Genomic DNA, 20,778 nt, shown 5'->3' on the forward strand with positions numbered 1-20,778 from the left:
TTCCTGCTCAACTGAAACACGGGTGCAGCAGGGGATGCTGTAGCGGCAATGCTCGACTACCTCTGCTCTAGAGCTATTTTGTTCTATACTTTTGATCTATACTCATTTGAAAATTCAACCAGGTGAAGAAAATGATATACGGGTTTATCTTCCGTATATCAACATATTTAAGTGACAAATTGCTGAAACCATTCAGCATGAGAGATCATTGAAATGACTGAATACATTCAGCGCCACTCCTTTCCTTATTTAACATACTAAATGAGAAATTACTTCGTTCAGTATACCCAAAATTAACTCAATAACATTTCAGGCTAAAATTTATGATTATCTGGTAGTAACATGTACATCAGAAAGAAACCAAGAGACATACCGCAACAGCTGGAGCTCTTCCAAGTCCAGCAGTGCAATGAATATATGTCACACCTCCATTGGACTTGATTGCCTTGTATAATTTGCTAACTACAGCTGGAAGCCGCTTCCGTAAATCAAATGCATCAAAGTCCCTGCAACGTCAACGTTAGATATCATATAATGTGAAAAAGTGCACGATATACAAAAGCATCGGAATGTTTAATTTTAATGCAAAAGACATCACTGTTTAGTTGCATATACCATTAGTAAATAGAAATGCTAATATTGCACAAAATGCACATATGACTAAAATTTTACCCATCGGGTACTATGAAATTAGAAACTGTATAAATGGTAATATTACCAACTAGTCTAACCCAAAAATCCATAAGCTGTGAGAAGTACAATATATTTAGAAATGCAACCAAGTAATAGGTTTTTGTGCAGGAACTATTCTAGCTATATTTTAAAAAAACGCTTTTATAGTATACAATTTAACATTAATATTTAATATCAATAATTCAGGCCAATTTGAGTTCATAATGAGTTGCACCGTAATGATATTGTCAAAATATTTATAAGATAGCTTATAATATCTTCACCATATGTAAGAAACATAAATAAGTTCTTGAACTATTATAATATAAAAAGCCCTGCCATTACGAACCTTATCTCAGCACGCAAGTGTTGAATGTCATCGCATGTGTTGGCATATTCTCGTATGGCATTGATATCAACTCCAAAATATCTTAACAGTAATAAAGAAATACAATGATTTTGTTTGATAGATTAAATATGTGTACTATGTCTCAAATGCTGAAAGTGAACCATATTAAACAAAAATGTTTAGGATACTCTAGGTCTGAGTTTTGTTGCAAGCAAAAAATAGTTTTGACTCCGATTTTACGCAGCTCATCAACATCTTCAGGAGTCTGGTGGTTTAAGATAAAAACCAAACAAGTCAGAGTACCAAACTATATTTTTGAGATAACTGGATCAGGTAACTGAAACAAAAAGAAAACCTGCAGGCATGATCCGACAATCAAATCTGGACAGATGAAGTCGTAGTTCATTCCTAATTCATGCCTATAAGTCAAAACTGTTTAGAACTTTGTTAGAAAGGGGTAACAGAATCAAATATTCAAAGAACATAAGTACAAGCTAAGCATGCTCGTAACAGAAGTAAAACATCAATTAATCCAAATTATTAGCCGAATATAAATATTACAGTCACAAGGCTGTTACAACTAATCTTAACAAAAAAATGTGAAGGTTTAATTCTACAATTTGAAATATTTTAGCACATTTAACACAAAAAGATACAATTAACACGAAGCTTCAAATAAAAGAAAAAATGTTTTCCATGATATGGCTTCCAAGTTTTTTGATTTTGGTATTCAAACTAGAATTACAAAGCAGGTGAAGACCAACAGAAGCAAAAAACAGAAGTACATCAAATGAAAAATAGTCTGGTTAAGAGGCAGCAGAACACTAAAGAAAGCTTTAGGAGAAACAATTAAGAAAGACCTCTCCCTAGCTCTAGATGAATCTATGGCGAAATTTTGGTTGTTGTCAGAACTCTGTCATTGTTTGATCAATATCCACTTAACAGGACATAGCTTGGCTGTTGGTTATAAATGAGAACCATAATATGATTAAACATACCAGCACCCATGGCTTCTGTCATATTATTACTGTATGTCTCAGACTTTTCCTCCTTGACATCAGAACTACTTGTCTCTGCACTGGGTATAGAACCAGAAGCAGCCTGCACAAGAAAATGAGAAGCATGTTCCTTAGAGGACACAATAAAATAATATTAAAAAATTCTTCATCAGCTAATCAAACATTCATGTTTTCTTGACAATGACAAAATGTACAAACAACTTTTGAAAAGCCATCAACATCATTGATATTGGCAGATTTCAGAATATGCCATCAACACTCTATAGCTAAGAAGCACCGACACAAACACTAAACATGATATGAACATTGACACATAGACATCGATAGTTGAAACAGCCCCACACCTTTGACCGGCATTGTACTCACGATCTTTTCGCCTCCCTTTCCTCTGTTGGAAATTAGCTCAATTGATAGTGAGAGTGAATGAATAGTGGTACATATCCCCTACGTACTGGATTCGACTCCACGGAAGGTAAAAACTAGCTAATTTCCAACAGGGAAAAAGGGGCGAAAAGATTGTGAGTATATTGTCGGTAAGAGGGGTCAAGCTGTTACAATAGTAATTTAAAAAAATAGAAATGATTAAATGTAACCACGTGTATTTGTGCCGTGTAAGTGTCAGACTCCAACACAAGCTAGATATCATATACATTTTAAATCTGAAGTGGCGGTGCTAACAACTCCGCAAAAATATTCCTGCTCACATTGTAGTTGTTGTAAATTTTGAGGATATATCAAAAGTTTTAAATAAATTGTTTTACATTTTAGTGAGAAATATGAAATTATATTTTATTAGAAAAATATTATTAATTTATTTTAATTGTGGTAATTTTGACTAGGTCTACTCCACATACATCTCTTTATTCTAACTAATCTCCGTCTTATATATATGTGAACCTGACTACTCATTTTGGCATGTGTCATAAAACCTATTTTCATAGAACATGAAAACCCCCTACTTTTTCTTCTTCCATCTCTCCCATCTCTTGGTATTCTACTGGATACATCTTCATTTGATCTTCCAGATATTTCTTGCCAGTTCTGTTACCTCGGATCAGACCGGGAAGGGCCTCTTGAATCCTAAAGTGGATAAATCCTTAAGGACAGTGACTATTGTCATGCCTCTTGTTTGCTGATGAAAATATGGATCGAGTTGTATTGGCGGCAAATTTTACAACAATAGTTTCCACATAAACTGATTCAGATTTATGACAATGCTAATGAACAACCTAAAACCAATCCTATAATAATAATATTATTATTAAAAAAGTGTATTCAGAAAATTATCTAACTTTTAATTGATAGATGAAGTTGAAAAGCATAAAAAGCCAGAATTACAGAAACAACAAAATTTCTTTTTAAAAAAAAATAAAAAAGTAAATATTGGAGTTACCTTAAGTGCCATGGTTGGATAGTGATGAGATTTACTGGAGATTCTCTGTGTCCGTGGAGCATTACAAGAGAAAAAAAAGAAGATGGAGAAATTGGCATAGGCATTAATAACTTAACTAACGCAATAATAAGAGTGAAGTAGCAATGGCATACCAGGGATAGAAAAGAGAAAGGGAGAATGTTGTGGTGGCGCGAAACAACTGTATCGAAGGGTAAAACAGAGAACCTAGAAAGAAAGAAAGAAAGAGTAAGCAGGAACGGAATCTGATTAGATTTGGGATTGGGAATAGGATTAAGTAACACAAACCTCTGAAGATTTTGAAGACAATTCAACATTGGAACTAAACTCTTATTCTGATCACTAAGTTGAGTTGAGTTGAGTTGAGCAGTGTTGGGTTGTGTGCCAATGTTTAAGATGCGTTTGCTATCATTTTCTTCTCTTTTATATACACCAGGAAACAGACAACAAAAAAGATAACACCTTTTAAGCTCTCCCTATGTTATTTCAACATTATTTATAACAATACAAATTTATCATAAGCAAAATAATATACTGTGATCAAACTTACCATGTCTATTATTAATAATATACAATAGTGTGAACAAAATATTTATAACTTCATATATATCTACACATTCAACTTATTGTATGTTAATATTAAATCTTAGTCTATTAATTTGAATGAATTAAATATGTAATAGGAAGAAAAATAAAAAACAAATAATAAATAAAATAATATCGCACTAAAATAATAAAATAAATTAAAATACAAAACAAAAAAATATTTAAAAGAAAAAATATGTAAGAATAGACCTTTTTAAATTAGGATCATACCAACATATGCCATTAAAAAATAACACATATTAAAGATATAAAAATAAAACAAAAAATAATTGAAAAATACAATGTTTCAAATTTCAAATAATTAAAACTATATTTTACGAAAATAAAATTTATACACTTCAATCCGTGACACATTAAAAGCACTTGTAAATTTTCGATTTAAATTATTTATGTACTACCCGGCACAATAATAAAATCAAGATATTTTGCCCTCAAATTATCTGTCGACATATGCATAACCCCTCAAAGAACCCACAAAAGATCAAAGCACTATTTAGTAGGACTAATAAGTTAGTTTATAGTCTATTTAATTAGATTATAAATTTATTGGATTAAAAAGGATGTAATTACTAAATAAAATGTTTTCACTAGCTTATAGTTTATATATAATATTTTAAGTAGTGTTTCAATTTATATTTTTTTATATTTTTATTTATTTTTTATATTTTTTTATCTTTATGCAATATAAAATAATTACAATATTCGTTCATTTATCATTATTTCATTCAATAATTCACTTCTTCATATATATCTTATCTCACTCAATAATTCACTTCTTCATGTATATCTATTTCCGACTTACAAAATTATATTCAATTTATTTAATTATTTATCAAAATAACTCAAAAAAATAATTTTTCATGTTATTTATCTTACAATAAATTGATTAAAGTATACATTATCATATTTATTATCATTTCTTCATCTTTTAATTTATGATAAAGTTAAATTTATTTTTTATGTCAAATTGTAAACTATATAAACTATAAATGAATTACATTTTTTTACGATTACTATTTATACATGTGAAATTTGCTAAACTTAAAAAAAAATCAAACTTATATTTATATTATAATAAAAAAATTATATAACAACAAAAGTCAATGAATTATATAATTCTGACTTTTATTTCAAATCTTTGTTTTTTTTTTGTCTTTACTACAAAAATAAAGTACAGTAAGAAAATTTATTTAGAAAAAAAATTGAGTCAAATGGTATATAAGAGATATTAGATAAAAATATCACATTTTTATTATTTTAAATTAAATAATTATATCGTTAAAAATTAAATTTAACAAATACTTTAATTTCAATTAATTAATTTTTTAACTACAATTCATCAATTAACAACTCATTTTTCAACTATCAATCAATTTATAACTTAATTTTTCTCATTTTCCCTTTCATTTGGAGTATTCTCTAACCTTTAGGTTTTGTTTGTATTGATGAATTAGGGTGAAGTAGAGTGAAATTGAATAAAGTTCCATTGTTTAAATTTTTAAAAAATTGATAGAATATTTTCATTTTATCAATTTTTCAATTCTCTTCCCCTAATTTAAGATTTATTTTTCCTTTCTTTCCAGTTTTTTCGTTGGCTTTATATTTTTTGCAGTCCGTCGTTGTATAATTTCTTCTACATCATTACTCAACTACAAAATATCTACTATCATATATACTACTCCTATTATAATCTAAATATTAAATAAATTAGTAACATATTTTTACTTCAGACTATTTTTCTATAGTAGGTGTTAATTTCGGTCTCTTACTTTCTCTTAATCATCTCGTCAGCTTCATTCTACACGGTACATATATATACATAACAAACACAATTTTATTTCCTCTAAAAAAACAAAGACAATTTTATTTGTTTTCTTCTTTTTAATTATATCACATAACTGTGCGAAAAAAACTTATATCACAGAACTACTTAACTAACAACTACATATTCATAAGTTTATCTATTTGTATCTAAAAGCAATATCTTCAAATTATATCGTAATATAAAATTAGTAAACTATTTTGCTCCAGTCCAAAAATATGTTTTAAGTGAAAACAAAGTTCAAAAGATATTTTAAATTTAGTGGGGGCTATAATATAAGTTAAAAAAATTATATTGTTTTATTAAATATTAATATATTTTAATTTTACATAATAATGTTTTTTCGGATAAGAGTAAAAATGAAATAAAAATATAATTCATTTAATTCCGATTAATTTCCAAATAATGGAATGAAAACTTTGATTTATTTTATCTTAAAATAAAACAACAATGAAGCTTACCTTATATTACATTTTATTTTACTCTATTTCGTTTATTTTAAAATATTCAAACTGTTTATTTTACTCATTATATATATTTATTGTGAAAAACGAGAACTATCAATAACAACTATTGAATTTAATTAACATATAAGATTAAATTACTCACTAAAGATATTATGTGATTATATATTCACTCAATAATTATTAGATACTATATGCTATAATAGTTATAGTTTTATTTTTTTTTTTCATTTTCATAATAACTCGAATTAAAAACTCATTAACGTTGTATCCAAAAAAAATAAAACTCTTTACCATATTTGTGAGATAGGGGTATTTAAGGATTTTATTTTTATTTTTTTACTCAAGGATTTCTATTTATTTTTTTTATAAATAGAACATTTTTTATAGAAGACTAGTTTCTCAAATTAATCCACTATTTTATAATTTATTCGATTATATTGTTATTGATTGTTTAATTCGAATTTTAATGGAATTGATAAAATTAATTTGACAAAATTCAACTTCTAAATTAAATAAATTATAGATTTTTCGACACTTGGTCGTTAACTATAATACATCAATTATTGTGATGCTTAATTCAATTAAAGAAACAGATTCACATAAGATTAATTACACTTGTTTGATCAATTCTATAATCAAATAAGAATAGAATCACAATTTAAAAATTAAATCCATTAATAGAATATGTGAAAGGTCTGAAACTCTCAAATCAATTAATTAATGATTGTAATTCGTTTTCTTAATTTGTCTGAACCTAAATTTGAAATCCTCATTTTTAATTTCATTATTCTAAATTCGGTTAATATCATCAAAAGTCCTTACGAAACGATTGAATTATTGTCCCATACTACGTTTTATTAATTATATTTGACTCATGTGCGACGACAAATCAATATAATATATTATATGTATATGGACTAAAAACTTATCCAATCATGTATAATATTTTGAAATATTGAAATCCTAGTGGAAAAATTGCTCCAAATGTCTCTAGCCATAGATCCATCCCTGATAACATCACAGCCTCAAGGGCAACTTGCGAAACTCAATAAGCAATTTGATTATCCCTAAAGTTTAAAAAGAAAATTAAATTACAATATAAAAAACAGCCTCTGGGTTTAAAATTTTCAATAAAAAGAAAAGTAAATCCTTGTAATAGCATTCAAGTGCCTAAATCTACTCTCCTGAGATGAATGTGATATAATACCACTTACAGCAACCGAAACTGCTTTCAAATCGAGCAATATTGAAGAATGTCGATGCGGTCACATGTCTACCGGTCCCCAAATATTTTGATCATCATAAGATTGAGGGTCTTTTATCATTGGTTTAAATCTTGGTCTTGCTGGTTGGTCTTTTGCCACAGGAAATCCCCAGAATGAATCAGAGTTCTCAAAGAATATGTAAAACAACACCGCTGACACTAAAAATAGTCCTAAAAGCACCAAGTATATCTGCCACTCTGCATGTGTCATAAGAAACTTAAAAGGTCAAATTAAATAGACATTATATTTATGGTCTTAGAAAGAACGTGTTCGAGTGTGTGTTTGTGTGCATGCATGCGAACGATCTTGTGTGTCTGAGAGAGAGAGAGATAACCTTTCCAATCTTTAGGTACATTCAGTTTAGTGACCAATGCTCCCCATTCTACTGAGGTTGTAAGTACAACCCTGCATAAAATAACAAAGGGTTAGGTGAATAGCCTTGACTAAGAGAACTTACGACACGTTTGTGAGTCATTTTCAGCTTATTTGTATAAAAACTCTCTAAGATAACTTATGAAAACAACTTATAACTTATATGAAAATAGTTTGACTTTTTTTTTTTAATCTTTTCTTATAGAAATAACTTTTACATAAACACTTATGTAAGTATTTGATTAAGTTGTTTACCCAAAGGATTAGGCTAATAGAACAAACTTTTTGGCATATGATATTACTATACCACTCACCATCCATCATATTTCAATGTCAAGGTCTACATAAATTCATAATCCGATGCATGTTCCAATATTCAAATGAACAGCTTAACCCAAAAATTTGTTTCACCATGATTGATATTTATCCAAAAGGTGCTAAATTAAACCAATAAAGCGCAGAAATTTACCTTTCACTAGGACAGAACTCCAGCGTTGCAATAGTCGTACCGAGGTGTAATCTCTTGCTATAATGGTGTATCTGCATCTTTTTTACTTCAACTACGCATATGTCTCCATCTTTACTACCCCTAAAATTGCAGAAATTTGACGGGATAAAGAGAAGCCTTAGTTCTGAGACATGACAAACAAAGCATGGGACAAAACCACATAGCATTTCAAAAAAGCACTTCTCAAATATGTGACCTATTATGATACGACCAAAAGTCAGATGGTAAATATAGGTTCTTACAGAGAAAGGTATTTCCCATCGTGGCTAATGGACATTACCGAAGCAGACTTTCTAAGCAGCCTCTTATGTCCAATTTTGTTCCATGAGCTCATGTCATAAACTGCAGTGAGAGACTTATCTCCTGCTCGAAATTAGAGGTATCGATGATTAAGGCCATGTTTGATCAAAAAGATATTTGACAGATATACAGCTACAAATTAATACTATAGGATATTAGAATATACTCAAAACAAGACACTCATATACCTTTTTGAATGGTGCAGAATAAAAATGGTTTGGTTCCGTCCTTGGAAAATCGACATAATTCAATTTTTTCATCCTAAAAAGACAAAAGGGAAATTTTGGATCAAAGGGTACAAATAACTGCACAGATCTTTCCAAAGGATCTTAAATCAATCACACTATACCGAGTGGCGAGACAAAGTAGTCAAAGGAACACCATCCTCAATTTTCCAGATTCTTGCTGAACCATCAGTAGAAGTTGAAGCTAGAAATTCCGAGTCTAGACTGAAGTATGACAAAATGAAGGACAATACAGTAACTATCAATGTCATCAAAGTTTCACGATTAAGATATTTATAATGTGAGCATACTTTTATTGTCTAAAGCATTGTATTTACGCAGTCAAATTATTGCAGGCATGACAAGGCAAAGCAAAATCATCCATAACTGGCTGTAAGAACTCGAAACAGGATAATTCTAGTTGCCATTTTTATCAAGTACTTATTAGAATTATACGCGATGCTTAGATTAACAGATCTTTTACAAGGATCCAGATAGAGTTGCTTAGCAATTTTCTACCTAAAATCCATATCTCTGACAGATTTGTGCGCTCTTGGTTCATCCAAAATTGCACGCATGCTAGGCCACTCCATAATTCTGAGATGTCCATCCTACACATGTAAAGGACTGAAGTAAAACATACGGGATTGAATTCTAAAGACGAAAAAACAGTGTACACAAAATTGTAAAAGCAATTGGTTGGAATCTAGAGTGATGCTTACCAACCCACCAGCGGCAAATTTAGATCCATCAACACTAAAAGTAATACATGTCTGGGAACCAATACCCTGTAGAGGGGCCAATTCCTTGGCCAACAGCTTCATGTTTGCTTCATGACCATACAACTCAAACAATCTGTAAACCATGAAGAAATACTTCAGTTTATATATGTTCGTTCAGTCCCCAACGGAGAAACAATGATAACTCGAGGCAAAATATCTGCGAGCTACACTTAAGAAACAAGTATAACTATTATGTCATACAGTCTCCTAGCTCCAAGAAACTGTGTGAAACAACTTTGGTACAACTGAGCCTATGGTTTTATATTGTCCTTCGAAAAGTTAAAGGAAGAAAAAACGCTTGTCTTCTGATCCTTGCATTATTTAAAGCAACAGCATGTAGTCTGCAGGTGGGAATACATCAAGTGTCTATGGCCTAGTCTTGTCAGACTTTTAAAAAGGTCAGAGGTCTTCTTAAAAAGGAGCCTATAACAGGTAATAAGTCAAACTAAAATCTAACTTTTCAAAGTAAATCGGACTCGGGTCTTGCAAAGCCTAGCCTATTTTCATCCCTAGTAAATGCTATTTTGATAAATGCAACATTGAAGCAAATTATAAACGTAGTTTTCAATAGATGTATTCAGATAAGAGAGCCAAATTTCAATCCCATGGCTATTAGAAAAAGCAGCTTACTTGCAGCTACCATTGCTCAAAGAGCACATAAAATCATCCCCACTAGGGTGCACAGCAATAGCAACAGGATCACCTTCCTCTGCTTCTAATACAAAATTGGCCTGAAAGATTAAACAAATAAAAATCTTATTAGAACAAAAACAAACTGTACTTCAACTCATCAATCCAGAAACTTAACATTAAAAATACTCTTCAATAACAAAATTAGTGCATAATAACTACTTCCCTCAACAATCTAGTTCACGAAGAAAAAAATTAACAATTTCTCAGCTAAAACCAAAAGGGTATGCACAAAATAAGTCCTGTTGTCATACACCTCAGTCTACATAGACTATACACACATACATACACAAATTCCACTCATATAGAAAACAACAATTTCTAAACTAAAAATAAAAAGGGTATGCACAAAACATATTCATGTTTCAAATGGATCATTCTACACACACAAATACATGCATACATTTTAATCTATGAAACTCTGATACAGACAAGAACACTCATAATAATTTGAAAAAATAAAAGTGATTAAGTATAATGAAATGTGTGGGACTGGCATGATACGCCTTTAATACGTTTGGTTCAACTTTTAAAAGGGAAAAGGAGGGAGCTAAAATCACTCCTATAGCTCATCTTACTCTCTCTCCATTTTGGGAGATTTGGAGGGGAAGGAGCCAAAATAACATAAAAACCATTTAAAATCACCCCCCCTACCAAACACATAACTCTTAAAAGTACTCTTCGTTGAACTCTTATATTTGAGTTAACACATACAATGATACACATACATATAGATTGAGAATTTGAGAGGAATACCAAAGGGGTTGAAGACAAAGAAATGGTTTTGGGGTCGAATGAGAAAATCTGAAGCAGAGAAGGACAAGAATTTCCACGCTTAGACCTTCCTAGAACAACTAGATTAACATTTTCGGGTCTCCGAATCCACGAACCGCATGTAATCGGACCCTGCGGTGACCGTGCATCATTCTCCATCCAAGTCTTCTGAAATCGGAAATATGGATCCAAAGTTCAATTCTTTTTCCAATTGGGGTACTGAAAATGAAGCAATTTTCTGAGATCGTTGAATTGGATATTTTGTGCAAGGGTTATATAGAAATATCCGAAGAGGAAAGAGAGGGATTCTGAAAGAGAAAAAGAAAAGGGTCAACGAGCGCAAGTAGGACACAAAGTGGCTTTGCCTTGTTTTTGTTTATTGATTAATTGATCGATGAAACAAACAAGGTATAACCTTATTCAATGGCACATATATGAAGTTGACATGTCTAACCTTTTTTATGTGATGATTTTGAGGTTGTTGGTTGTGGTTACGGTTTTGGTGTTTTTATTTTGAAGATTATATAAAAAAATAAAAAATAAAGACGAGGCAAGAGTTGATTTACCTGATTTAGAGAAAAATAAGGTGATTTGTTTAGTTAGTTAATTGGGTTGAGAATTTGAAGTGATTTATTTAATGGAAAAGGTAGGTGGGTCCTGCAGCACAATGAAGAAACATTGTCAACTGTGTGGAATATTCGTTAAAAGATTACGCGGCATTTTTATACAGAGATTCTTGTGCTGTGCCGCATCGTGCCAATTTCACTACTCAACAACACTAGCAAATCACACCTACTTTTAACTCTTTATTTCGTAACCAATAAATTATCTTATAATTCATTCAATTACTTTATAAATTTACCTATTTTAATAAGTCTTTAAGTTTTATTTTATTTTCCCAAAATAAACGTTATTACTTTAATGTTATAAGTAAATGTCTCACTAATTTATATTGTTGCCTAATTTGTGAATTTCTTATTATTAATTAATTTATAGCTTAATTTTATTAAATTGAATCTTAAGATTTTACTTTTTATAAACGTGATTATTATTATTTACAAAATATGTAAAAATTAATGTCAATGAAAGCTTAAAATTCATTTTGATTAGCGGTGGATAATTATGTTTGAATCTTGTAATGATAAAAGTGACTCTCTTATGAAAATAATACTAATCAATCTCATTCTACACATTAACAAAAATTAAGACCAATTTACATTAAATTTACTTATTCAGTAGTGCATGTATTAGTAAAATTTATTGACAAATTTAATGCATCAGACATGTCAAATTTGATGTCACGTATTATTAAAAAAAATTAACTTAATTAATACTTTTTTTTTAATATTTCAAACAGTTATACAATACAAAAAATTTAGTATGTGATTAATATTATAAATTTTTTATTTTTAAAATATTCAATATATCTTCAGTAGCGAGTTTTTCATATTTTGATTTATAAACATCAATTATATAAAAATCAAAATATTCAATATATAAATTCAAAAAAAATTTCAATTTTAATTATCAAGAAATCATCTGTATTCTGAACTTTAAAGGGACTCACTTTATATTGTAGTTTTTCTAAATTTTGAGAGAAACTTTTCAGAAAATTTTGATTTTTGTCAAATGAGAATAAATGGGATTTAGAAAATGTAGGGGTAAAAGGTACATATGTGGGGTGTCAAGTAGATTTAATAAAACATGTTTATTTATTAGTAAAAAAAGAGAAGTCAAGAAAAAGCCCAATGATTGAAGAGTTTAAGCCCAATATTTTTGTAAACAAAGCCCAACGATTAAAATATCTCTAGGGTTATTGACCAAAGAAAAAAGTTATAGGGCTCACAAAGCACAGCAGTTTCCGCAGTATGCAATATTTAAAAAGAAAATTGTAATTGCATACCCTTGTAAAATATTATATTACGACATTACCCCCGATAAACCTCAAAAGAAATTGCAACAGAAAAAATCGTTCAAAACTCCAACTAAACCCTCTCACCTGCGGCGTCCTCTCTCCCTCAGCACCGTCGCCTTGTTGCGACAGATAGAGATTGCAGCTCCGTCTCAGTGCGACATGGAGGAGACTCACGATAACGATACTCTTCCAAATAACAATCCTTCCACTGTACAGGTGCACATAAACTCAACTAACTATTATTACGATTTCGAACTTACTGTTCAGAATTAGGGTTTATCCTTTTTTCTGTCTATGTTGTATTTTTCATATTTGGATTTTAACATTCTAGCGTAGTTTTATTTATATTTATTTATTAGGATAAGATTGGAGCATGCTTCTTATTACGTACATTTTTTGTAGGACATAACTGATGAACTAGAACTGAGATCAAAGAAGTATCTCAGAGGAGAAGGTGCAAATTTGAAGGTATTATAAGCTTTGAGTTTATTGGATTTGAAATATAGCTGCTCGAAGATAACTTTATCTTTATATGTTAATTTGTTAACTATGATTTACAGGGTTTAAAGGATAAAAAGCTCAGGACTCAGTTATCTGCTAGAGAACAGTTATATGGACAATCTGCAAAGGCTGCTGCCAAAACTGAGAAAGTTAGTTCTTTTTAATTTGGTGTTCCTGTTTACTTAATTGAACTCATTTTTAGTTTAGTTTTGCGTATATGCACAATGCTGGAGTCAATTGTTCTTAACAACTGATAATCTAAGCCCTGACTGCAAAATCACTGATGTGGTATATTTCATTCCGTATTTCAGTTTGTGTTTTGCTTTGAGGTGGATTATCCTTGAGCTTGGTCAAGCTCAATATTTGCTCTCATGGATTTAATTGATTAATAAATCAGATGAAATTAAACTGAAAATTGGTACGAAAAGAATTTTATTAAACTTGACTTTCTTTGCAAGATCAAATTTATATAATTTAAGGATAGTTACTCTAACAAATTTGTTAAGTAACCTTGTAGTTTGCGGTCAACATGGGTGTTTTTGTAGTCAGATGACATTCCTACCATTATTCAGCTTTATATGTTAAGAAAAGTATAAAAATGCTGCGGCCTTATCCTTTTTAACATATAATGATGAAGAGTGATAGGAATAACATATGACCACAAAATATTTCTGAGATAACATATTAGTTGACAGAGATGTTAGCCTTGCAGTTTCCCGCATTTGTGAATCATCTTGCAGCATTTGTCAAGTCATTCACTACCAACTCTTTCAGAATTATGAAGTGACGTAAATCACTTTTAGGTGGCCTGTTTATATTAAGCACATTCTTAAGTCAATATTAACACTTTGATGATTTAAATGATGTTGTTACTACATATTCTATCAGTTACCTTAAATTGGCTTAATTAGTGTTGAGAACCAAAAGATCTATTGGATTTTTTTTATTTTGAGGGAATAAGTTAGATCCTGTATAATTTGTGTCATTGATGTTAGTTTTTATTAGCTATAACGATAGTTACATCTTTTATGTAGTGGCTTTCTAATTTTTTTTATGCAGTGGCTTATGCCCAGTGATGGAGGTTATTTGGAGGCTGAAGGCATAGAAAAAACATGGAGGATCAAACAGGAGACAATAGGTCGTGAAGTAGATATCTTAAGTTCAAGGAACCAATATGATATTACTTTACCAGGTACTATTATTAATTGATTGCTTGTTAATTGTATCTCAGGTTAGGTCAGATTTATGTCTCTATTATAACTTGTAGTTTGTAATATCAATCTCTCTCTCTCATTTTGACTCCTATTATTGACAATTCCTCACTTACAAATCCTTTAAGATGACTTTAATCTCGCAACAAATTGTTGCCGCACTGTGCTGTATAGTTGTTAGGATTGCAGAAAAGTTGACATCTACTTGGTATATGACTAGTTGTAGTGCTTTATAATGATAGTATTCTTTGTTTTGGTCTTATCCTTGTAATAGCTTTACATAAGTTTCATTTGCATGTCTTTATTTGATACTTTATCATTCAATATACTGACGCACACTGCATAAAACCTTTCTTCACTGGAAACAATTTTGTTCTTCTCTTGATCTGTCATTTATTGTATTTTTTACAATTATTATCTGCAGACCTTGGTCCATATACTCTAGACTTTACTTCAAGTGGCCGGTATATGGCTGTTGGAGGCCGTAAGGGCCACCTAGCAATTGTGGACATGATGAATCTGAGCCTGATCAGAGAGATTCAGGTATGCTTAATCATCATTGAACTTGCTGTGTTTTTAATAATTTTGTTTCAAAATGTTTGTTTGAATTTATCTTCTAAAATGGACCAATTTAGATGGACCAATTTTTAGTGCTGTGAATATTAGAAACTACTATTTTTAGCTACTGAGAGAAGCACTAGAACTACTTTTTTTAGGTTAATTTTAAAAGCATTCATTTTTTTAAACATACATTATAAGTAAAAGATGGAGAGGAATGGTTACAAGTCACTTTGTATTTATTGAGTTTTTCAGAAAATTATCCTTTTATTTTAATATTTGATTTTTCAGGTAAGAGAAACCGTACGTGATGTGGTATTTTTACATAATGAGCTCTTTTTTGCTGCCGCTCAGAAAAAGTAATTTCTCTTCCCTGATTTGCTATTGTTCTGTTTATCTATAAATTTTGTTCTTTGTAAGAATAAGGATCCATACAATTAGTGACATAAGAGTGGCTCGGGGGGGCTACTCTTGGAAAAGATGATTACAATATTTTTGTCAAAATATTATATGGGAGGGCATAGTCTCTTCTTGTTGAATGACTCAAGAATTTTCAAAATTTGACAGGTATCCATACATATATAATCGTGACGGCACAGAGCTTCACTGCTTAAAGGTTGGTTTATTGCTTGAACAATATTTTTGAATTTTAGCCATTTACGATGTTGGCAATGTTTCTACATATTTCAATGGCTAACTTTATGTCTTTTGAATTTGAACCATCCAGTTATATATGCTAGCGCTTTTTTTTTTTTACGGTTTATCTATTTTCCTATCTTACCCACCATTCATCTGAGGGTGCATTAAATTTTTTGTAGTAATATTACCCTCACTTCACTAACCTGATTTTGATGTGTGGATCAATGCTGTTTAGTGCTTCAAATTGTAATGGATACTAATTTGAAAACATTCACTACTGAATAAGATAGGTTAGTGTATACCGTATAAAGTTGTCATTTTGAATATTGGCTTGAGGCGTGTCCGCTTGTGGAACACCAGCGCATATAAATCCTAGAGTGTGCTGTTTTTCATTAGTTTTAAAATTTTAAAAGTTTCAAATTAGATACGGTGGTTTTCTTTTATCATCTCCTGAAACTGTAATTATTGGATGCATCCTTAAGGAGCTGAGTTGTGCCCTTTTTTTCTTTCTTTCAGGAACATGGTGCAGTGTTGAGGCTTCAGTTTCTGGAAAATCATTTTCTCTTGGCTTCTACCAACAAATTTGGGTTGCTTCTTTATCAGGATGTTACAATGGGTACAATAGCCGGGAAATATCGAACTGGTTTAGGACGTACAAATGTAATGCAAGTAAACCCTTACAATGGGGTTGTTTCTTTAGGTCACTCAGCTGGTACAGTTACTATGTGGAAACCGACCAGTTCTTCTCCCCTTGTCAAGATGCTATGTCATCAAGGGCCAGTCTCGGCCCTCGCATTTCACTCAAATGGCCACTTAATGGCCACTGCTGGGAAAGATAAAAAAATTAAGCTTTGGGACTTGAGGAAGTTTGAGGCTTTTCAAACATTACCAGGCCATGCAAATACTTTGGAGTTTAGTCAAAAAGGTTTGCTTGCTTGTGGTAATGGTTCATATATCCAGGTTCTAAGAGATGTTTCTGGTGCACAGAACTATTCAAAGTACATGACTCATTCCATGGTAAAGGGTTACCAGATTGGAAAATTAGCTTTTCGACCATATGAAGATGTTTTAGGCATAGGGCATTCAATGGGATGGTCTAGTATTCTTATTCCAGGAGCAGGAGAACCCAACTTTGATTCATGGGTTGCTAACCCATTTGAAACACCTAAACAGAGAAGGGAAAAGGAAATACATTCTCTTCTTGATAAGCTTCCACCTGAGACAATCATGTTGGATCCTAGCAAAATTGGTACAGTGAAACAAACCAGAAAAGAGAAGCTAACTGTGCAAGAGAGAGAGGCTGAGATAGAAGCTGCTGTTGAAGCTGTCAAGGGCAAAAAACTGAAAAAGAAAACAAAAGGAAGAAGTAAGGCTGGTAAAATTATGCCGAAAAAGCAAGATGCAATTGCCACTGCAAAGAGACCTTACTTGGAGCAGAAAATTCAAGAAGAAAAAGACATATCTAGAAAGAAACAGAAAACTAACGAGGGAGTTGAACTACCAAAATCTTTACAGCGGTTTGCTCGTAAGAAACCATCATCATAAAGATTTAAAACTAAACTTTGTCCAATTAAGTCACCATTTTTTTTTTTGCTTTTATTGTTTTCTAAGCTTTTTATTTGTATTTCGTGTTGTATTTGATATCTGTAGCCTTTACCCTTAGAAATTGATATATATTGCCTTTCAAGTAAAGCATATCCAAATTTTGCCTTTATTTCCCTTGTTCATTTTTATCTTCAATATTCATATACATTCTTTAACTATAAATGAAAACCTGAAAACAGTAGTGCCTAACCTTGATTTCATTGTCAAGTGGTCAAAAGAAGTGTGTTAGAGTAAAAAATTATGCCAAATTTATATCAAAGTTATGTAATAAAAATATTTTCTGAATGAATAAAAGTATAAATTTTTAAAAAAACTTAAATGAGTGTTATTTATTGGTGGATCTTATCAAAACATTAGATCTCAACTACGCCCCAATATTAGTACGAGGGAGGTCATGAACTCCAAGACGATCAAAAATTGTTTTGCAGTCTAGTTCTATTAGTCAACTCTCCCAACCACTTCATAGCCGCCTCCAACAATCTCAGAGCTTCAGCTTCCTGGACTTGAGGAATTTATCATAAGTAACAATTGTTTTAGTTGTATATAAAAAAAAAAAAAACCCACCATTACTCTACCTAATACTCTCCCTAATCATATTTAAATTTGAAAATATATTACATAATAATAATTGTAATAATGACAATTAACATATGATTGGTCTGAGTGATAAGATATTTAGACTACTTAAGTAGATAGTTAAATATTCAATTCCTAACTCTTACATATAAAAAATTATATCTTGTGTGCATGATAATTTTTCTGTCGATTATTAGTCACTATTAAATAACGAAAGTTCATATCTCTAACATAATTATAAAAAATACTATTTTTTAACAAAATATAAGATACACATTTAAAGTAAAATTTGTGTAAATATATATGCGTTATTAAAATCATTTTTTTTTTTGCTGATCCTCAAATAAAAATATAATGGAATCTACATTTTTTCTATAAAGAAACATCAAATTAAGAATAAGAGATGGACTTCACATCTAGAATTTGATAATTAATTTATTATTCAATAGACTAATAATATCAATGCAGCTAAACGAAGATAATAAAATAAGTTTTATCATTCATAAAAACTTATATAAAAACTCAACTATAAATATATGCATATATCAAATCAAGTTTTTTTTTGGTATAACTATCAAGTCAAATCAAATCTACAATTTTCTAGCAAACGAAGCCACAAAGCAAGTCTCCTAATAAAGTTAACTAAAGAAATGAAAATAATTATTTCATTCACTCAAATTTACATAAAAATCCAAGTACAGATATACGTACGAATATGCTATTTTTGACAAAATGTAGGATACATTAAATAATATATATGAAGACCATCAAGTCAAATCTTTTTATTTTTTGCTATCAACAGTCAAGTAATGTCAAGTCTACAATTTTCTAATAAAGAAAAGGTCAAGTCTAAATTTTCTATCAAAAATGAAAACTATCACGTCAACTCTAAAAGATAGACTATCAAGTCAACTCTAAAAGATAGACTATAGCTCTACAATATTTTATATTTATTATTCAAAGATTTTAGTTTTACTTTTGTGTCGGTATTAAAAATAGTATACAGTTAAAAATTACAACTTCACATGTGTGAATTTTGAAATAATTATAATTAAAGTCAATTTTTTTTAATATTACATTAAAGTCAAAAAAAGGTATTATTAATCTATAATGTGAAAATATTTGCACTCAAAATTTATATGAAATAATCTCAATTCAAATTAAAGTAAGAGAAATATGTATTATTAAGACTTAGTTTAATGGTCATAAGTTAATCTCATTAACATTAACACAATAAAAAATATATTAGATTATTTATCATTGAAATTTTAAATAGAAACAAAAATTTTAGAAAGAAACAAAAATTATCATTGGCAAAATTTTAAATAGAAATTCAACTACAAATATTTTTCTTTTCTTGATAAAATTTGGGATATATTCAGTGAAGTAAAAATCCTATCATCTTGTAAAGTTTCTTTTTAGTTTTTTTGTACTAACCATGAAGAAAAATCAAATCTACAATTTTCTATATATCAAAAGAAACATCATAAGTCTACCATTTTTCTATTAAAAAACATCAAGTCAAGCTTAATAGAAAGAGTTTACACCTAGAATTAGATAACTTATCATTCAATAAATTCATAATATTACTATTGTTAAATAAATAAATAATTTTTTTTTATTATTTACAAAACTTATTTTTCTCAAAAATAAATAAATAATAATATTAATATTATCAAAAATCTCTCTAAAAAAAATAGAGAGTTAAGACAAAAATGAACCTAAAAAAAATAAAATATATGTAATTTCACAATATAATATAATAAATTTAAAATTCATTAATTAATAACTACATAATTTTGTTTCACTTAAATAGTAAATTTTGATAAATTTGACTGAAATAATATCACTTCACCGTAAATTAAATGACAAATTTGTAAATACAATTTGTCCTAAATGTAATACATAAAAAATTCCAATATATAATTATTATTTTTTCTCAATTATGTATTTAACCAAAATAAGATAAATGTAATATATACAATAATTTATGTGCAAAAATATGGTGCAGCTGTATTTTAAAATACTCATATAAGTATAGTAGTTGACAATCTCCATAAATCACACATCATGAAGTTCTATCAAATCAGTCTTAGCAACTTTTGTCCAACTTTTTATTGACACATCCACAAGTCTACTAAGTACCTTTTCAACAAAAGAAAAAGTAGTATTTTGTCATCATAGAAATTTAAAAATATATAAAAAAACGTCTTTCACAATATAATAATCATACAATAACTTAGTAATGACCAATGTGATTTAAATAGTATTCTTAAAGATTATTGATTGATTGACGATCGATCGATAGATGCTTATGCATATGTATATAGATTTATAGATTAGTATGAAGGATAATAGTGAGTGGCGGGAGTATTGGCAAAGAAATAAGTTAGAAGAATTTATATATTTTTAAATAAACAAAAAGTATAATTGGAGGGGTTAATCTTAATAATTTTAACTTTTAATGAACAGCATAATGTTTGCATTAACTCACTTGAGTCAACTAATTAGC

At 29.8% G+C, this 20,778-nt stretch overlaps 3 protein-coding genes across 6 annotated transcripts in view; 1 reads left to right on the top strand and 2 right to left on the bottom strand.

The window, feature by feature from the left end:
- The window catches only part of LOC101505658 (phosphoglucan phosphatase DSP4, amyloplastic), a 7,814-nt gene extending 3,912 nt beyond the window's left edge, over positions 1-3,902 (bottom strand). Inside the window, exons 1-8 of one of the 2 annotated variants that reach the window (XM_004496098.4) lie at positions 3,740-3,902; positions 3,586-3,658; positions 3,434-3,478; positions 2,020-2,122; positions 1,377-1,453; positions 1,210-1,286; positions 1,022-1,102; positions 374-506 (exon numbers count right to left, since the gene is read on the bottom strand). In XM_004496098.4, the coding sequence (XP_004496155.1) occupies positions 374-506; positions 1,022-1,102; positions 1,210-1,286; positions 1,377-1,453; positions 2,020-2,122; positions 3,434-3,478; positions 3,586-3,658; positions 3,740-3,768 (618 nt within the window). In that variant the 5' untranslated portion in view covers positions 3,769-3,902. Of the gene's footprint in view, positions 1-373; positions 507-1,021; positions 1,103-1,209; positions 1,287-1,376; positions 1,454-2,019; positions 2,123-3,433; positions 3,485-3,585; positions 3,659-3,739 lie in introns of both variants that reach the window. The other variant, XM_012714624.3, reaches the window with a different exon arrangement.
- A 3,369-nt stretch (positions 3,903-7,271) lies between these two features.
- LOC101505984 (SEC12-like protein 1) lies at positions 7,272-11,801 on the bottom strand. 3 transcript variants are annotated; one of them, XR_003472587.2, is made up of 11 exons: positions 11,244-11,801; positions 10,428-10,528; positions 9,738-9,870; positions 9,535-9,626; positions 9,141-9,240; positions 8,980-9,052; positions 8,734-8,854; positions 8,453-8,572; positions 7,946-8,016; positions 7,561-7,808; positions 7,272-7,413 (listed from the first exon to the last, which is right to left on the bottom strand). XR_003472587.2 is itself a non-coding variant. In XM_073368031.1 (11 exons), exons 2-11 carry the CDS (start codon positions 11,418-11,420, stop codon positions 7,612-7,614), a joined length of 1,185 nt encoding a protein of 394 aa, XP_073224132.1. In that variant the 5' UTR covers positions 11,421-11,569; positions 11,716-11,734; the 3' UTR covers positions 7,272-7,611. The 3 variants fall into 3 exon arrangements, 2 of the variants coding, with proteins under 2 accessions (XP_073224132.1, XP_004496156.1); XM_073368031.1 differs by having other exon boundaries at positions 7,272-7,808; positions 11,244-11,569; positions 11,716-11,734; XM_004496099.4 differs by having other exon boundaries at positions 7,272-7,808; positions 11,244-11,800.
- Positions 11,802-13,186: 1,385 nt separating this feature from the next.
- Positions 13,187-17,799, top strand: LOC101506294 (probable U3 small nucleolar RNA-associated protein 7). The gene is made up of 8 exons (XM_004496100.4): positions 13,187-13,392; positions 13,579-13,644; positions 13,737-13,826; positions 14,737-14,869; positions 15,313-15,431; positions 15,738-15,805; positions 16,014-16,062; positions 16,602-17,799. Exons 1-8 carry the CDS (start codon positions 13,336-13,338, stop codon positions 17,628-17,630), a joined length of 1,611 nt encoding a protein of 536 aa, XP_004496157.1. The 5' UTR covers positions 13,187-13,335; the 3' UTR covers positions 17,631-17,799.
- The last annotated feature ends 2,979 nt before the right edge of the window (positions 17,800-20,778 follow it).

This window comes from Cicer arietinum, chromosome 4, assembly GCF_000331145.2.
Source record: "Cicer arietinum cultivar CDC Frontier isolate Library 1 chromosome 4, Cicar.CDCFrontier_v2.0, whole genome shotgun sequence".
Classification (NCBI taxonomy): domain Eukaryota; kingdom Viridiplantae; phylum Streptophyta; class Magnoliopsida; order Fabales; family Fabaceae; genus Cicer; species Cicer arietinum.

Bases quoted from the DNA above. Each gene is read 5' to 3' on its own strand.
- LOC101505984 (XM_004496099.4), bottom strand. From the start codon at position 11,420: ATGGAGAATGATGCACGGTCACCGCAGGGTCCGATTACATGCGGTTCG. The intron at 8,855-8,979 runs GTATATGAGTGT...AATTTCGAGCAG, and splicing joins ATTCTGCACCATTCAAAAAG to GAGATAAGTCTCTCACTGCA. The intron at 8,573-8,733 runs GTAAGAACCTAT...CTGCAATTTTAG, and splicing joins GATGGGAAATACCTTTCTCT to GGGTAGTAAAGATGGAGACA.
- LOC101506294 (XM_004496100.4), top strand. From the start codon at position 13,336: ATGGAGGAGACTCACGATAACGATACTCTTCCAAATAACAATCCTTCC. The intron at 13,645-13,736 runs GTATTATAAGCT...TATGATTTACAG, and splicing joins GAGAAGGTGCAAATTTGAAG to GGTTTAAAGGATAAAAAGCT. The intron at 15,432-15,737 runs GTATGCTTAATC...TTGATTTTTCAG, and splicing joins GCCTGATCAGAGAGATTCAG to GTAAGAGAAACCGTACGTGA.